Source organism: Mesoplodon mirus (genome assembly GCF_964341445.2).
Source record: "Mesoplodon mirus genome assembly, chromosome: 12".
Lineage (NCBI taxonomy): Eukaryota > Metazoa > Chordata > Mammalia > Artiodactyla > Ziphiidae > Mesoplodon > Mesoplodon mirus.
In genome coordinates this window covers 25,423,038-25,440,586 of record NC_138988.1, presented here as the reverse complement: position 1 = coordinate 25,440,586, position 17,549 = coordinate 25,423,038, and the positions used below count along the sequence as shown (strand labels likewise).

The 17,549-nt window shown below is 39.7% G+C and overlaps 1 protein-coding gene across 3 annotated transcripts in view; it reads right to left on the bottom strand.

The window, feature by feature from the left end:
- Nucleotides 1-17,549, bottom strand: part of ADAMTS9 (ADAM metallopeptidase with thrombospondin type 1 motif 9) — a 171,935-nt gene that overhangs the window by 66,473 nt on the left and 87,913 nt on the right. The window contains exons 27-28 of one of the 3 annotated variants that reach the window (XM_082639425.1): nucleotides 14,954-15,115; nucleotides 12,637-12,813 (exon numbers count right to left, since the gene is read on the bottom strand). The exons of 1 other annotated variant lie outside the window; for it this stretch is intronic. In XM_082639425.1, coding sequence (XP_082495551.1) covers nucleotides 12,637-12,813; nucleotides 14,954-15,115 — 339 coding nt within the window. The remainder of the gene's footprint in view (nucleotides 1-12,636; nucleotides 12,814-14,953; nucleotides 15,116-17,549) is intronic. One more of the 3 variants, XM_082639426.1, reaches the window with a different exon arrangement.

Sequence of the window (17,549 nt, the reverse complement as noted above, 5' to 3'; positions counted from 1 at the left end):
AAACCCATTCATTCAGAGAAGTAAGATTTCATTAGTGGCTGTATTGTCTCATAGCCCAGAATAACTGGTAAGGTTATAATTAGGTAAAAGGCAAAACTCCATTTCTAATTTGAAAGAGCTTTTGACATAGTTAGTCCATTGGTAATTTAAGGTTCCAATTACTTCTGGAAGGTAGTACTCATTTGTCTTATGGAAAACCAAGGTCTCTTCTACATTGAGCTCCAATGTGTATGTCTTTCTTTTTATAAGAATTTCCGGTCTTTTATCCATAAAGTTTAAACATTGTGGGAAGAATCCAATATTTCATTATAGTTTAGGTCCTACCATAAAACTTCTGAGGTTGATGATAGTGTCTGGGTTCATTTTGCTTGCCTTTCCTCTACCAATAGATTTCTTCTCCGGTCTCAAAGATCTGGAGTCACTATTAGAGTTTATGGTCATCATTAGTGACCTTTTTGAAGAAGAAGATTTGAGATTGATTTTCCTTCTAGGGCCAGGAGATGGATCATCTAAAATGTTCTCTGTGCCACAGATCTTGGAGTTGCACCTGCCATTCTGATCATAAATATGTGTGTCTGTGTGGCATGGGGGTCTGAGCTTGGCAAATACATAGCAATTGCCATCTGCTAAAGCAGAAAAGATCTGAAAAGTGGGAAAGGAGAGGTATGAAGGGGTAGAATTTCAGAAACTTTCTTCCCCGGGAAGTTCATGTATTGAAAAGCCAGGTATCTGGCCAGCCAGCCACATATCTGAAAAAGCTGATCAGGGCTTCCTCTGCTAGATTAAAAAAAAGAACTGGTGGGAAAACTGTGAAAACCTGGTGGTCTCTACAACATCATGATTTATCTTCCCTGAGAGGAGGAAGAGAACAATTTAAAAACCTCTAAGACTTCTCTGACTAAAAAAAAAAAAAGGAATTTGGTATCAAACAAATTTGGGAAATGCTGTAGACTATACCTACTTAATGCCTATGAGAATATGGAAAGGAAAGTTCTGCTGTAAGACACTCATTGAACCACGAGGGAGAGATGATATTGCCCCCAGAGGACATCTGCCAATGTCGGAAGACATTTTTGGTTATCACAACCAAGAGGATATGCTACTGGCATTCTAGCGGGTAGAAGCTAAGGATTCTGCCAAACATCCTAGGATGCCCAGAATAACACCCCACAACAAAGAAGTATCTAGTCCCAAATGTCAACAGTGCCGAGGCTGGGAAGCCCTGTTTCAGACCCATTCACAAGTCATGGAACACTTTCTGTACCACTGTCTCGGTCTCTGGTAAGAAGCTGGTCTCCTACTTCCCAGATAAAAATGCTCACTAGGATTAATTATGCTTTTATAAAAGTACTCCCCCCAAAAAACTCCTAAATATTCAACTCTGAAACCAATTCCTAGTGCACTACACATGTGCAAATTCTACCATGGATGGGGGAGGTGCTGTTTGATTGAAACATAAAAGGCAAAGGAATCTACCTGTCGATCTATCATCTCTATACTATCAGTACTATCAGTTCATGCAATCCAAAAGTAAGAACATGTTGGAAGAACCCTTGTTTTCTTAGAAGTCCCCATCCTCATTTATGCCTTTCTATCCAAAGTTAGTGACCCCTGCCAAAGTTGCCATGCGGAATGTCTATGGACCACACTGGGCACATCTGTACCCATCAGCAACTTCCCCTCCCGGCTCCAGAAAAGATTGAATGTCACTGCTTGTTGGTTTGCAAATTCATAATCTGGTGAGACAACTTTGAAACCTCCTATTTTCAGTTCATTCTTGAAAATCTTTGCCCTTGCTGGGTTCCTAGGATTCCACATACTACTTAATGGAAAACTTGACTCTCCAGGGAGAAGTGTTTTCTGATAGCTAACCACAGTCACTCCACAGGGCTTGCAACTGTGACTTCAGCCTTGACTTTTGATCATGAGTCCTCCCTCTCCTATGGGGACCATGCTGTGCACTATAGGATGCTTGGCAACATCCCTGGCTTCTCTTCATTAGATGCCAGTAATACCCGCCCCCCCAAACCCATTTATGACAACCAACGATGTCTCCAGACATTACCCAATGTCCACTGGGGGATAAATATCACCCCTGATTCAGAACCCTGAAAAATCCCAAGGTTTTCAGAAAGTCCTTCAACAAACTCTCAAAACTGAATTGATTTTAATTCATTTGGTGGGGGGCAGGACACACAGAGCATTTTTTTTGGATGGGGGGTGGTAAAAGGACCCCTGAACATCAACAAGGTCAAGATCCTAGGCTAAAAGGGTTGGGAATCCCAGGTCTTAGAGAACATGACATGTACAATGTAAAATCAATTCCCAGGCGCAGCAATGAAGATAGCAACTACAATGAAACAAACAGGCTCTTCTGGACAGCACTTCCTCCCTGACATCACAGTTGTGACCTGCCACTGCTAAGGGGTTCCCAGATACTTCACAGTTGATTAAGAGACAACCAAGGAGGAAATCATGATTTCACTAAGAAAGGGCCAACTGCAGTGCAGGAATAGGTGAGTTGGTTGGGTGAGGGCTTTTTATGAAGCACAAGGAAAACAAACAGCACATATTTGTGGAAAAGTTCTTTAGCTTTCAAAAGATTCTGGGCTTTGACTGGGGAGCAATGGATTAAAAAAGGGGAGTCTGCATTTGGCCAAGTATTTACTAGAATTTACTAGCAAGACCAGCAATGGAAGTCTGGATTTCCCTGGGAAAAGGGGAGCAAAAAATCACACCATTCCCAGAGGCCCTTGCATTTTAGCTGCCTGGGTGGGAGGGGTGGAGGGAGGTAGAGGGGAGGAGGAAGAAGAGGTTCATGAGAAAAAAGCCAATGAAAAACTAGGAAAGATGCTGTTTACACTGAGCTCGGACTAGAGCACCCACTTTTATTATGATGTTACAGTGCAAATCTGAGATTAAAAACAGCTTCCTAAAATGTGTCAGAATTTTTAAAGCCCTGAAATAAATCCAGACCTACTCTCTGCTTCCTTGTGAAGTCAAATACACACTCTGAACATATTTATGTTTCTTTAAGAATTAAAAAAGAAATAACTTATTTTGAAAAATTTCAAACTTAAAGAAAAATTGTAAGAACATCACAAAGAACTCCCTCTGCCCCTTATTCAGATTCCCCAACTGTCAGCATTTCACCACATTTGCCCCCTCCTTCGTCCTCCCTAAGTATATACATATATGCCATTATTATTTTTTCTTTTCCTGAGACATTTGCAGACATAATGTGCCATCATCTCTCAAACTCTAATTTCCCCAAATCAAGGACACTGTCCTACATAACTACCATACAACTCTCCGAGTCAGGAAATCACTACTGATACACCACCAGCATGCAAACCTGTGTTTCTTTTTATGATTCCCTCCTGCAAGTGAGCTCTTTATTTCCATAGTTTAGGCCAGTACAATAAGGATATCAGCTTCTGAGTAGTTCAGTCATTCACTCATTCATTCATTCGTTTCAATATTGTCGACAGTATGCCTACTGTGTGTAAGGCACCAAGCTTGGACAGTGGACATCTACAGCCCAAAGGAAATTTGGGGCAATTCAGTAAATGATTCGGTTAAAAAGATTTTCACTTGAAATGTGGTGGCTATGTCTACATTTCTTCCTTTGTTCTAGTTAGAAAAAGGGAGCAAAACCACGTTTTGTTTCATTTTTTTTAATGTCATCTCTTCCCTCACTTCCTCCCAAACCATAACCACATCTTAACATGCACTTGCCACATGGATGGAGGAATACATCAGTATTTGGGCGAACGAGGGGCAAAGAACGAGGTGAACGCGAGGGCAGAACTCACAGTGGTTGACTCTCCTACCAAGGGGAAGGAATAAGCCTTAGCATTGCCAGAAGATTTCAACTCCTGCAGCTTAGTTTTAACTCAAGAAAGAGTATGGAAGATATCTCAATGCATTTAATGTGTTTTATTTCAAGCAGACAGTTATTAGTGTGAGATCACTTTTTAATAAATTTTAATTTCATCATTTTTCATAATTCACTTCTAGTGCGACAGCGTATCACATTCTACAGTAAACCTAATCACCACAGACATCTACAAATCCCCTAACTGGCTTGACCAAAATCTAATTTCTCATCCTAATTACCTATATATCTACTGAACAAAGAAAACACTTAGATTTATTACCTCCAGTTATTCTATTTCTCTTCGTATATTAAAATGTCAGAAATATCACATAATGCGTGCTTAATAAATACTTCATGCTTTTTTTCCCTCCAAGTCTTCCAGAAAGCCCCAATCTTGCTCTTTACCTGGTTTAATTTTAAGAAAAACAATTTTCTCATATTCATCCCTTTAGAGCTCTGAGCAAAATCTGTAAATGGCTCAATAATTCCAGAATGTTTCAAGCAGTTACCATCTGGAGAAACAGAAAATCTTAAATTGTAGACATCCTCTTTCCACAGCTTTTCACCACTTCACCAACTAAACAGCAAGATGAGGGGATTATATCTTGGTTACCAAGCTCAGAACCTGGTTCAGCCACAGTTTGACCTAGAGCCAACTAGCTAATTTATCTGATGGTGCCAAGCTCATCAAGTAGAAGAGGTTAAATTTGATAATGTGAGTGAATTGCTTTGCATAATTTCTAGCAGAAAGTAAATGCTCCGAAATGTAAGTGATTGTTATAATAAAAAGTCAAAGCTGTCACAATAATTATGGGAGGAAATGCACTGTATAAAACTGAGGGGAAACAGCTCTTCTGCACATAGCTGAAGCAATCCATTCATCTACTTTCTGAGATACTTCAGAAGAAGGTGGCTTAGAGAGAGTTATTTGACTTATTTCCCATTTTAGTACACAGACAACCTAAGAGTGAGGATAATAAATGAAAAAGGGCTTCTAAAAACAGACCACCTGAACGGTTTATAGTTTAATTCAGATGTCACCCTAAAGGGGCAAAAAAACCCCACAACTCTATCTGGTTGCTAGAAAAGAGAACTGATGACATCATCAGCCAATTTGCAGCCAATGTCGTTACATACATTTTAATTTCTGGGTGCATCAGTACAGGGTATGAACATGAAACAAACCATAATGGTTTTCTTAACACTGGGGAGGCAAAGTTAAATGACAGCAATTATAGTGATGGAGGAGACACAGCCTCAGCTCTGATTCTTCTGAAGTGTCTTTGAGACAGCTCCATAAACCTAATCTACTCAGCCTTTACCTACAGAGCTCAGGGAATATGAAAGTTGCCTTCTTGAAACTTCTCCTTCAAAGAGGAAATGGTCTCTTGGAATTCAAGCTTCTACAAGGTGGCTACCTGGCATTGTCCATTTTTGCCCTCTCCTAAAAAGCATCATTACACCTTGCCCTTTCTGCCCTTTCGACCCATAGAACACATAAACATTCTTTCTCCTTAACTGAACTTACTGCCATGATGAACTTGAACTCTGAGATGCAAAAGAGGAGAGTTTGTTTTAACAGCTGCTTTTATGTGGAGGCCCTGGAGTTACTACTCTAAAGACAGCTGGTTCTGAAAGCCTCTTTTTTTTTTTTTTTTTTTTAGGTTTGACCATTGTATTTTTCTTTTTTTTAACATCTTTATTGGAGTATAATTGCTTTACATTGTTGTGTTAGTTTCTGCTGTATAACAAAGTGAATCAGCTATACATATACATATATCCCCATATCCCCTCCCTCTTGCGTCTCCCTCACACCCTCCTTATCCCACCCCTCTAGGTGGTCACAAAGCACCGAGCTGATCTCCCTGTGCTACTTTTTCAATGCCCAGCTGTCAGGGAACACCCACTAAAGTATTCCCAGACAATGGTGCAAAACAGAAGAATGACAAGAGGATGGTACATATTAGATGCAAGGGCATCCTACATAGGGACCCATTACATGCTGACATAGGGCTTTTCTCCCCAATTTATTTTAATAAGTTTACTGATCCCTTGGCTAGTTGAATATTAATTGCTAACTGCCTGAGGTTGCCCTAATACGGTAGCCACCAGGCACAGGTGGATGTTTATATTTAGAGTAATTAAGTACAATTTAAAATGCAGTATCCCTATTGTACTTGGACACATAATAAGTGCTTAATATTAGCCACATGTGGCTAGTGGCTTCCATATTGGAAAGCAAACATAGAGAACATTTCCAACATTGTGGAAAGTTATTGGACTGCTTTGGTCAAGGCATAACCTCATTCTAATAAGAGAAAGGGGATGCAGGCCTGGTTAAGAATGGTGGCTTTGTAGGTTCAGCCTATACTGATTCTTTTCCATACTACTTCCTGTACACTCTTTTCTTGGCTGCCAATTTTCTATTTTATAAATTTCTGGAAAGGGATGTTGCAGTGATTAAAACAATCCATGAAAATGAACAACAGCAAGAAGCAAAGATGGTGATGTGGCAATCCACACATTCCAGATCTTTTTATTGGTACCTATTAAATAACAAAGGGGGAAATGTACTCTCAGCCACAACTTCCCACGCTGGTGTGGAGGCTGAGGACCCCAGACAGGAGAGGCAGAAAGCCAGGCCCTCCACTTATCCTGGCTCTCAGACCCCTGAACTCATGTTTGGGTTCTAATGTAAAGGTGAACAGAAGCATATTTCCTGACAGGAGGTTTTGAAAGGTTCCATGCCATCAGCGAGAGGGCATTTATCACTGAAAATTATTAAGCAACTGCACATTTAAAAGGAAAGACAAGATCAATAATTTATATCAGTTGAACAAAGATCATTACAACATGAAGATATATATATATATATCCTAATAGCAATATGTATTTTTATGGTTGTAGTGAGGCTTCCAGGAAAAAATTGTCAGTTCTATATGTATTCAACTTTTCTGTTTCCCCACTAGAATGAATAGCTCTGGCTGTTCATTGCTGTATCCTTAGCATCCAGAACAGACTAGCCCCACAGTAGGCTAAAAAATGACTTTTTTTTTTTTAAAGGAATGACCCAGAGTCTTTTACGCCCTCCTCATAAATCTTCCTCAACTGCCTTTAATAATCGCGATTCCCTCCCAGCCAATTAGACTTGGACTCAGCCTCTACCTCCCACTCCACATTCCAAAGTTTCCATTCCTGTCCATTCCAGAAGGGCAACTCGCTGACCTGAGTCAGGGGGGAGGACCTTCACTCCTTCTCAGGGTCTAATGTCTCTCTTACCCTTGCCCCCATCCCCGCCTTTGGACTTTTTAAGACTGTAAAAACAGAAATCTGTCAAGCTATCATGAAATATCAGCTGTCAGAAAGCAGGAACAGAATCTCTGATAGGCATACAATCACTGTAAATACGGAGGAAAAAAAAAAAAAGTCCAGCTAAGTTTTATCTCCAATGAAACAGATGCAGGCCAGTGTTTTGCTTTTTTGGAGCACATGTGAGATGAGTGGTTTACAGAGTCTTAATCTACCCTGAGTTCAAATAAACTTTGTAATTTCACATGTCATAATGTTTTCATTAAAAAAAAAAACCTATCTTATTTTTTATACTCCACATTGATAGAGGCAAATAATGTGTTTCTTATTTCTTTCTTAAAAGACACTAGAAGTATGTTTAAGATGTGTCTTCATTAGTAAAGAAAAAAAATCTTATATTTATAAAAAAAATGCATACACATTTAATGTGACATTCCTTATAGCCCAAATCTTTGTATCATCCTCCAAATCTGGCTATTATGATATTGTAAAAATAAAAAAGAGAGATGTTTTGCCATTCCCTAAACATACTCAGTTGTTTGAAGTGTTCATAGCTGCCGGTTATGGGAATTTACCAGTAAAAGTTATAAATTTAGATTTTCTGTTGCTGGAGTCAAAGGGGCAATGTCAGTATTAGCTAATAATGTTGAGTCTAGATGGAGTGTGAGTTTTAGGCATATCCTTTTATTGAATATAAGCAGGAGTTTAAAAAAGTCATTCTGAACATGTGCTATTGCTTTCTACCAAAACAAACAGGACATTGGGAGACAGTGCTTTGGAAAAGATCCCTGGTGTTCTCCTTACTGGCTACAAGTAATAAATCCTTCCTTCTCCCAGGGGAGGAAAAAAAAAAAGGTATACCGACATTGAAGTTGTATTGCTAAAGAAGATTATCACACAGTCAAATGGATTCAGAAAAACACCTCTCTCAACAGGGTAACATGGGGGCTAAATGTGACACAGATTTGCTTAACTTGGCTTGGTACGTAGTAAATACTCAGTAAACGTTAGCTACGATCACCTGCTTTGGAGAAGTTATCTTATTCAGCACCTCATAAAAAAACCCTCAAATGCATACAGGGACTCCCTTATTTTGGTCCTTTCCCCCCCAGTTACCATAACAAACTACAGTGCAAAATGGAGGCTCAGCAGGGGAATGTGGAACCAGCAGAGATCTGAGGTCATCTTTATGATTTATCATTTTTTGAAAAGTGCAGGTTCTCTTAAAACTTTCAAGTTACTGTTATGTTTTCTTTATTTTTCTTTAATAAGAAATGCTTCTGATATGTATTGCAGGTGAACAAATAACAAAGTTGACAAATGTTGTAAGTCTTTTACAGTTATCTGAACACAAAGAATAAGGTATGATCAAATTGATGCACATTAGGTGAGCTTTTTCCTGTACCTGGCTCCTCTGACATATTCAGAACCATTTCTCCTAATCACTGGTTTTGTCTTCTGGCTATGCCTTAGCATTATCTACAAATTCAATAAACAGAGCATTCATATTTCATAGGTGAGACTCAATGAATCAAGACAACAGTATTAGAGAAGAAAATAAACCCAACAAAATATTAGGCCTCGTATGTTTTTGTTTATATCACTAAGCATCATTTCCAATCCAGAAATAATTTTTAAAGTATCCCTTTAAAATACACATTTATTATTATTATTATTTTTTGCAGTACGCGAGCCTCTCACTGTTGCAGCCTCTCCCGTTGTGGAGCACAGGCTCCGGACGCGCAGGCCCAGCGGCCATGGCTCACGGGCCTAGCCGCTCCGCGGCATGTGGGATACCCCCGGACCGGGGCACGAACCCTCGTCCCCTGCATCGGCAGGCGGACTCTCAACCACTGCACCACCAGGGAAGCCCTAAAATACACATTCTGAACTATCCAATTACATAAAGCTTGCCACTTGGCTAACTCAGATTTGGGAGAGGGATGGTACAGGTTGGAGGGGATTTACAAAATTAAAACGTGTCTTTTTAAAACCAAAAGAAACATATACATGCATTTCTAAGCACACAGCCTATTTGCCTTTACAGTCTGCTGATAAACACTGATTTTTAAACATTGTATATAAAATTAAATAACATGGAAAAAATAAATATGCTTTATTATATAAACACATAGAAATCTGTACTGCTCAAAATATTCAGATAATACTAGGCTTGGCTGCTTAAAATGTATTCGGAAAGTATGGTAGTGATATTTACAATCTTTATTTTTGCTAGAGATAGATGTGGTGAGGTGATAAAATACTGATGTCAGACATTTTCTCTTCCTGCCTACAGAAGCTGCAAACTTTAATATGAAAATGAGGTAGACACAAATTCATAAGTTGGCCAGGCAGAAACAAAAGCACAGTTCCTTCGTGAGCTCATAAATTCTCATTATCCGGGTCGACAGGCATTATTCCAAAGCACCTAAAGCAAGGCTCAGAGAACACATTTAGGTTTTGGCATGAAAAACTCACACAAGCAATTTCTCCTAAGGAGAACCATGGTCTCCAAGGCAATCAGCAAGCAGATACATGGGGCAATGCAAAAAAGAAGGCTGGAGGACCATCTTGGATAGGTGACATCACCTAGCAACCTTTTTGATTTTTATCTTGAAGCAGCTTACTCTAGAATGCTACAGATTTTTTAACCCACTTCCCACTACAGTTTGACAGCTCTCTTTCCAATTTATCCCTCTAGTCACGGGATGTGTGCATGCAATAGGCAAATCAGTGTTAAGAACCTTATTTCAAAAATAAAACATTACCAAGTCAGAGTGCAAGGACACGTTCAAAAGAGGACAGAAAAGACGAAATCTGGGGAAGGTGTTTTCCACAATCACGATTCTAAGTCTCTAGTGACTTGAGCCAGAATTAAGGGTCTTAAAATGGGTACCTGAAGCCTACATTCACAAAAGCTTCATTTTAGAGAGTCTGGACACCACGCTAACAGCTTTTCGAGTTTCTCTCCTAAATGCTTCTCCTTAGTAACAACTGTTGAAGTAGGCTATCTTCATTCTGACCTTGGAAAAGACCTACTCACACAGCAATAGTTGCTTCTCGACACTATCTCCAGCTTGGGAGTACTTGGGGAAAGAAAGCAACAAGGCCGGAGGGGGACTAAAGGCTACCCTTGGTCTCTAGTAAATCGAGTTCACTTTCTCTTGAAAGCAACATGTTAGCACCTTGAATACAGTTTTTGTTGTTGTTAATGTCACTCTCAGTTACAATGATGAAGCACCATAGAAGTGGCTTTATGGCTGTTAACACAATTCACTGAGGTATGCTTCAATCTAGAATTACTAAGAAATTGTACCAAAGCATCAATAAAAGTCAACATAAAAGTAAAATCCAAATCCTACAGTAGGAATCTAAAAGGCTGCCCTCACACACATAATTTAAGGAATATATTACAAATGGATCTATTTAAATAAAATGTTTTTGATTTAGTTGTTTTAAAAATCACAATAAAAAGCCTTGTAGAAGTGGTCTTGCTCCCAGGCTGCAGAGGCATTTGAATATATATTTGAATAATGATCACTTTACAAAGGAAGCATTAAAATTGCATAGGCAGCAAAAATGTTTTCAAAATCTGTGTATTTGCTCCTGTGCATTACAGAGCATTTAGAATCTCTCTCTTTTTCTCTGTGTGTTTCAGAAAACTATGTGCAGCCCCAAGAACAACAACTACAATAAGAAAAACTTAAAGTCTTCAGTTAATTAGCAGATCATATTTTAAAATTTAAGCACTTAAGCTCTTAAAATATCTGTGGGAGAGGGTGGTGATCCGGTGTAAAAAAAAAAATTAAGCTGTGTTTAGAAAGTGTTCAAGAAAGAGAATGCTGTGGAAACTAATGTATATATACTATATACTATATATTGTATATATTATATACAATATATAGTGTATAATATTATATTATTATTATATTATATATACACACACACATACCCTTTGAGGGTTAGGAGATGTTTTTTAGTCAGTATTACAGAAACACAACTTTTTAGAGAGCTACTAGATTTTTTGATATATACTCCAGTGTGGTATTGGTGTTGGCTAAGTGAAAGGGATGAAAATATAATGGGCTCAAGAGGGAAAATTTCATGAAAAATAATATGTAATAGGTGACTTAGGGAAGCTGCAATGTCAGAAGATGTTCTTGACATTCTAAGGTTATTTCTGATCTTTTTCAAAATGTTCATTTTGGGAGAATGCCAGTATTGCAGACGAAATACTCTGGGTGAACAATACATCTGAAATGCCCTTGAAAAAAATCCTCAGAGCCCAGCTGAATAGTACCAGTTGAGATAATGCTCTAAATTCTTCTAGATTTCTACTTAATACAAAGTACAGTAGTTATACAGCTAGTGTTCTACCTGCAGACACAATCTCTGACACTGAAACCCTTGACTCTTAGAAGTGTCAACAGGTATTAGCCATGTCAGGTCAGTTAATCGGCTCTTTAGTTGGTTTTAGGAATGGTTAAGACTTTTCCTCAGAACGCTATGGAATAAAAAAGGCTTTTGGATATGACTTAATATAATATTAATTCAGCTTCAGTGCAATTAATGTATTCACAGGAATGTTTACTCTATTTACATGAAACAGCCCTAATGACTCCATACCTATGGCACAATTTAGCCACAGTATCGTTTTGACATAGCCTATCCTTCTGTTTGCCAAGAGCTGCCCCAGAAGTTTGCATAGTATTTACAGAGGCGAATCTGTCTCACAATGTCATTTAAAAGTAGATCGCAAAGGAAGCCTAGGACCAAAGAAAAAAATGGTCTCAAACAGGCTTTGTGTCTTGATAGAAGAGAGAACATTTCAGATGCCTTGAATGGCATCAGGTCACTGAGTCCACTTTTGGTCTTTTGAATTTTCCAAATGGGTTCAGTCGATTTTGTGGGCACAACCTTTTTGGTGATTGTGTTGAGAGCTGTACCCGAGTCACAGAGAGGCAAGGTATAGTCTCTGAATCAAAAATTGCTTTGGCCTCAATAAGCAGGTATCTTCCCACCAAAGTCAAAACTACCAGCTTAGAAAAAGAAAGACTATCTGCTTTTGAGTTGTCTGCTTAAATCACTTTGGAGCTTAATAACGGCACGGAGTTATTTAGTTTCTTAAACACACACACACACACACACACACACACACACACAAATATATATAGTCTAGCTATAGGAAAGGATGCTACTTCTGGGTATTGGCAAAGGCTGGTATGAGGTACAAGTCACCTGTAAAGTCACTTTGGCAATCTCATAAAAAAAATTAATTCTGTTGTATGTCAATATGAAGAAAATAGAAGACTGTGTATAGCACAGTTTCAGGGATGCCCTTGTGAGGAGGATAATTATCTGTCTCAAAGGAGTGACCCAGAACACCTTGGAATTGGGCATGTTAGTTACATATTTTGCTTAACAAACATGAATAGTTAGGGCCGTACCGAACTCCAAGGGCCAGTACTCCATGCAGCATCTTGAGGACAAGCATGTGTGTTACATTGCTCTCGATCTGGAGGCTTGTCAAGAATTTCACAGCTCAGATCTAGAAACCGTTCCCCGCTGGGCCGCTGACAGACCACCAGTCTTGTCCGCAAGCCTCCACCGCACAGCTTAGTACACTGGAAGAAGAAAAAGGAAGGCTGCAGTTATTTTGCCTGAACAGCCAGTGGCAAATTTTCTTTTCCTGTAAGAAAAACGTCTTAGCCAGACTCTATTACAGCATCCGGCAAGATAAGTCTGTAGGCAGAATGAAGCTGAGTTACCAAAAGTAATATACACAGCAGACCGGAGCCCTCTACTTTCATGGTAGGTATTGTTTACTGAGCATTTGCTCTTCATCTGTACTAAGCGCTTTTATATATATTATCTCATCAAGAGGAGAGTGTAATTATTTGCTGCATTTTATATATGGGGCAACTGAGCTTAAGAGTTTCACTTGATCAAAGTCAATTCAACAGCAGGCGTCTAGGATAAGACTACAGCCTTTTTTTGAGGTATTCAAAACCAAAAATCAAAGAAACAAAAATCTAAAAACCACTCAGTACCAAATAAAGGAAATAATGACTTAGCTGGTTTTATTTTCTGGCAACCTCTAAGAAGTTGTAACCAACCTTTGTCTATTCTGTCTCCATAGACCTTTCTGACGTTCAAATATTTTGTTATCTCTGAATCTGAGCATAATGATGGTTTTCCCCTAGGATGAGTAAACAGTGTGGTGGGAACATTGGATAAGGTTCTGACTGTTGGCTAGACCCACACTTCTGAGGCAGGAACAAGTTGTATTTCTTGGACAGTACCGCTGTGCTCACATCCAGGAACACTGACTGTTCCCCTGCTGTGTCAAGGCCAGATCTCCCACAGAATTTGGAATGATCTGGTCCGTGCTGACAGCCAGCATCCCAGCAAATGCGCGTACTCTCCTGGCTTCTATCCAATTACAGAAGCTGAAGCACAGGCCCCATGGGACAGAACTTTACGAGGAGTTTTGGGAAACCCACAATATACACGTCTCCAAACCTGACTTCCCCTTCCGGCCTTTCAGCAAAGCCCTCCAGAATGACGTATTATCACCGAAAGTTAAAACTCTCCATTACAAGTGCCTATGACTACTAGGTTACGTGGATGAAAGCATGAAATGTGGACACGTGATTTCGTTTAGCCAGGGGTGTGGACAAGCATGCCCGTCCATCTCATGTGTCTTTGTTCCCCTGTTGGTGGGGCGTGGGGGGGTCTCCACGATGTTAATCCTCGTGTGTTATTTTACAAATTTTACAGTCAAGACAGAACAACTCAACAAACTCTAAATATGGGTTCTCCCTGTGGATTCAAGAGTAGAGAGATATATTCTTTGTTAATTAAATACAAAACAATAAGCATCTAAGTCCTACACATGACAGTGGCTCAAAACCCCATTCGATAATAATAGTAATGCTAATGCTAATGAGTATTATTGGGAGTAATAATACTGATTATCATTATTATAAAAGCAGTTAACTGTGATTGAAGGCTATGGGCTAGGCTTTGGACACGCACTATCTCATATAATAGATGTGGACACTGTGAAGTGAGTGCCATTATTATTCCCATTTATAGACGAGAATACAGACATTTGGCAAAGTTATATTACTTGTTAAAGCCACAAAGCTTGTAAGAGCCAGGCCTGGGAATGGGACCCAGTTTTGTCTGCTCCAAATATCCTATTGCCTTTCATCGGTCATAGCAGGCAATTCTTAAAAGTTAAGAGCTGAAGAATTTTATTATTTGAGACTATACAGCTAATTATTCATTTCTACAATTAAAATGAATCACCTTTGATAGGAATAACAGCTCCTATTCATTCTGGTTCATCAGGGATTTGAAATATTAGGAGACACGATGCCATGGGAACAAGGTATATCACAAACACCCCAAAGCTATGAAGAAGATGGCAAAATTTCCATTGACTGATTTAACACACATTTTCAATCACTTTAAAAGCACCCATGTTTTAATCAGCAGAGGTTAACAATTTAAAGTAGCATTTATCTGCATTCTTTCCTAACTTTTCTCTCCTACGTAGTCAAGCTGTATCTACTTGGTAATAAGTGCACTTTTAAAATAGTCCAGAATTAAGACAGTTCTCCTAGTTAACCTGAAATCAAGAAGCTTTAACAAGAGCTAGTTCTTTTCTTCAAATAAACTATGAACAATAACACTGTTTGGTGTTTGTTTTTTCCCAAAGGATGTGTAAAAGGATGTGTAAGTGGAGTTTGCTCTCACCTCTCCCCAGCTGCCATAAGCCCACTGAGGGCAAGGGCCAGATTCGCAGGATCTCTGCTCATCGGGTTTGATTCTTTCCACGCAGTCGTTGGCGGGGTATCCATTTTCATCCTGACACACAACAACACGCCGCTGGGACCCACCAGCACAGGTACTGGAACACTGAACACAGCAGACATCTGTCAACAGGTTAATCCCTACCTCGGTCTCCATCTCAGGGACACACAAAGCAGCTGGCTGAAGGGTCAGAGACAAATGTGGCAGAGACCATTCGCAAGTCGTCCACAATGGACAGAAAGCAATCCTGAGAACCTCCCTTCCATGGGGCTGTTTAAAGTTCACGTCTTAGCAACACCTGGAGGGCAGAAACACGGCTTCCCCCTTGAGCAGGTTAGGTCTCACTAGGTGTTTAATAAATGCCTAATGAGTGATCATGTCTTGGGATTTCCAAAGCTGTCCTATTCATCCTTTGCATCTCTGAGAGGTACAGACGTGCTGACTGACACCACAGTCTACTGGGAAATTCTCTTCTTTTCAAAACTGCAAGCGCTTATTTAGAAACAACATTTAACTTCCCTTTCAACATCGGGGTCAAATCACATGATTCAGGAATTGCCAGTTGTTGAAATTAAGCTTCTGTACTAACTCCTTCAATTACCCAAGGAAAGCAACACGGAATGTCACTTACATATCAGTTCCTTGCAGGTAATGTTCCCGTCTCTCCCTTGGCAAAAGCCTCTACTTCCGTGGCTAATGGTAGCAAGATTTGTTTTCCTTCTTTATTTTTATTCCCCAGTGAACTTGAATTCCATATTGACAGACCTCTCTTCGGGTGCACGAGCCTACTGCTTACTCGCCTCTCATGGTTGTCACAGAATTATGTTCACCCTTCAGCTAATTTCCCACACAAGCTTCTCATAGCTCTCTTATTTATCTACATCTTGAGCGTTTTTTTCTTTCCATAATTTCCTTATCTTTTGAAACCCGATGTGTTTGCTAGTCTCCTTCACTCTGACCCTTAACTTGTACAATCTGTTTGCTTGTAAAACAACCATCTAGTCCTCCAAGCAACCCAATTCTCAGGAATTATCAAGTCTCCGACCACATCTGCAACATTGTTTTGAGTTCCCAGTTCCAATGGCTGATTTGTGCTATCAAACCCCAGCTCAAACCAGTGTTATATCAAAATACCCATAAATAATGCTCCTTGCTGGTTGGCTTCTTCCATATAAGGATGTGAAAATGTTTATTTTTTGCTTATTGTACTGGACTTCAGGTCAATCTCCCTGCCTACGCTGGTCAAATTATGAATGATTTTCAAAAATACTGAGTTTAGGGCTTCCCTGGTGGCGCAGTGGTTGGGAGTCCGCCTGCCGATGCAGGGGACGCGGGTTCGTGCCCCGGTCCGGGAGGATCCCACATGCCGCGGAGTGGCTGGGCCCGTGGGCCATGGCCGCTGAGCCTGCGCGTCCGGAGCCTGTGCTCCGCAACGGGGGGAGGCCACCACAGTGAGAGGCCCGCGTACCGCAAAAAAAAAAAAAAAAAATAAAAATAAATAAAAATAAAAATACTGAGTTTAATTTTTAAATGTAGAGCAGGAAAATAGATTTATGAATTCTGTCTGAACAAATATTTAGGTAATTTTTGATTTACAAAAATCCTACCTCTATTCTCTGAGGGTTCTGATATACTCACTCGAAACTTAAAAATATTTGTTTTCTACTCTTAAACAGCTTATTATGTGAGAAACAAAGAGAACTATTATTTTAATCGGCTTTGTTTGGGGACCAGAATTTAAAACATTAGGAAGGACCTTCCATATTGTAAACAGATTTGGAATATATATATTTTGGCCCTTGAATTTTTCCTTTGAAAATAAAATCTTGTATTATTTGTTTATTATGTCACCTGTGTTATTGTCCCAATAAAATGGTAAGCTCCTTCAGAGGGGATCAATGTCATACTTGTATTCCTATTAGATCCTACAGTGCTGGTCACAGGATCTACTGCCTGATCCAATTAGAGTTTCTAGAAGCAATAGTTCCATAAACCACATGCTACCCTCCCTTCAATATGGCTGAGTGGAGCAAGGAAGGATAACAAATCCAAGGTCAACTAATCTACTGGCTGCCCAGTGACCAGTCAGATGCTTCCTATTGAGAATGTGACCAAAGAGAGACAGCGCTCAGCTGGGGGCCAAGCAATTGCGCCATACAGTCTAGAACTTGTGCTTGCACAGTTCTGAACCCAGCATCGGCCTGGGTCTTTATACTCCCATGCACAGGTGAAGTATTGTACATCATCTTTCTCCAGGTCCAATTTTGCCATTTTTTGATTAACAGGGATTCTTAGTTCCATTCCCATGTTGCAGAATTTCACTCTGGACTTATTTTGTTAACAATTTTCCTGTCCTCTTCAGATGACATATTTTCCCAGGTAAACGTTCCTTCGAACAAACCCTGTACCTATCATCCACACTGAACAAAACAAGAGAGAATGGCCACTAGGGAAGCAAGAGATGATGGACATCTGGTATTTTTATCTGCCTACTATACTTCCCCTTAACACCTGGCAGCCCAATTTTCCTTTAAGGAAT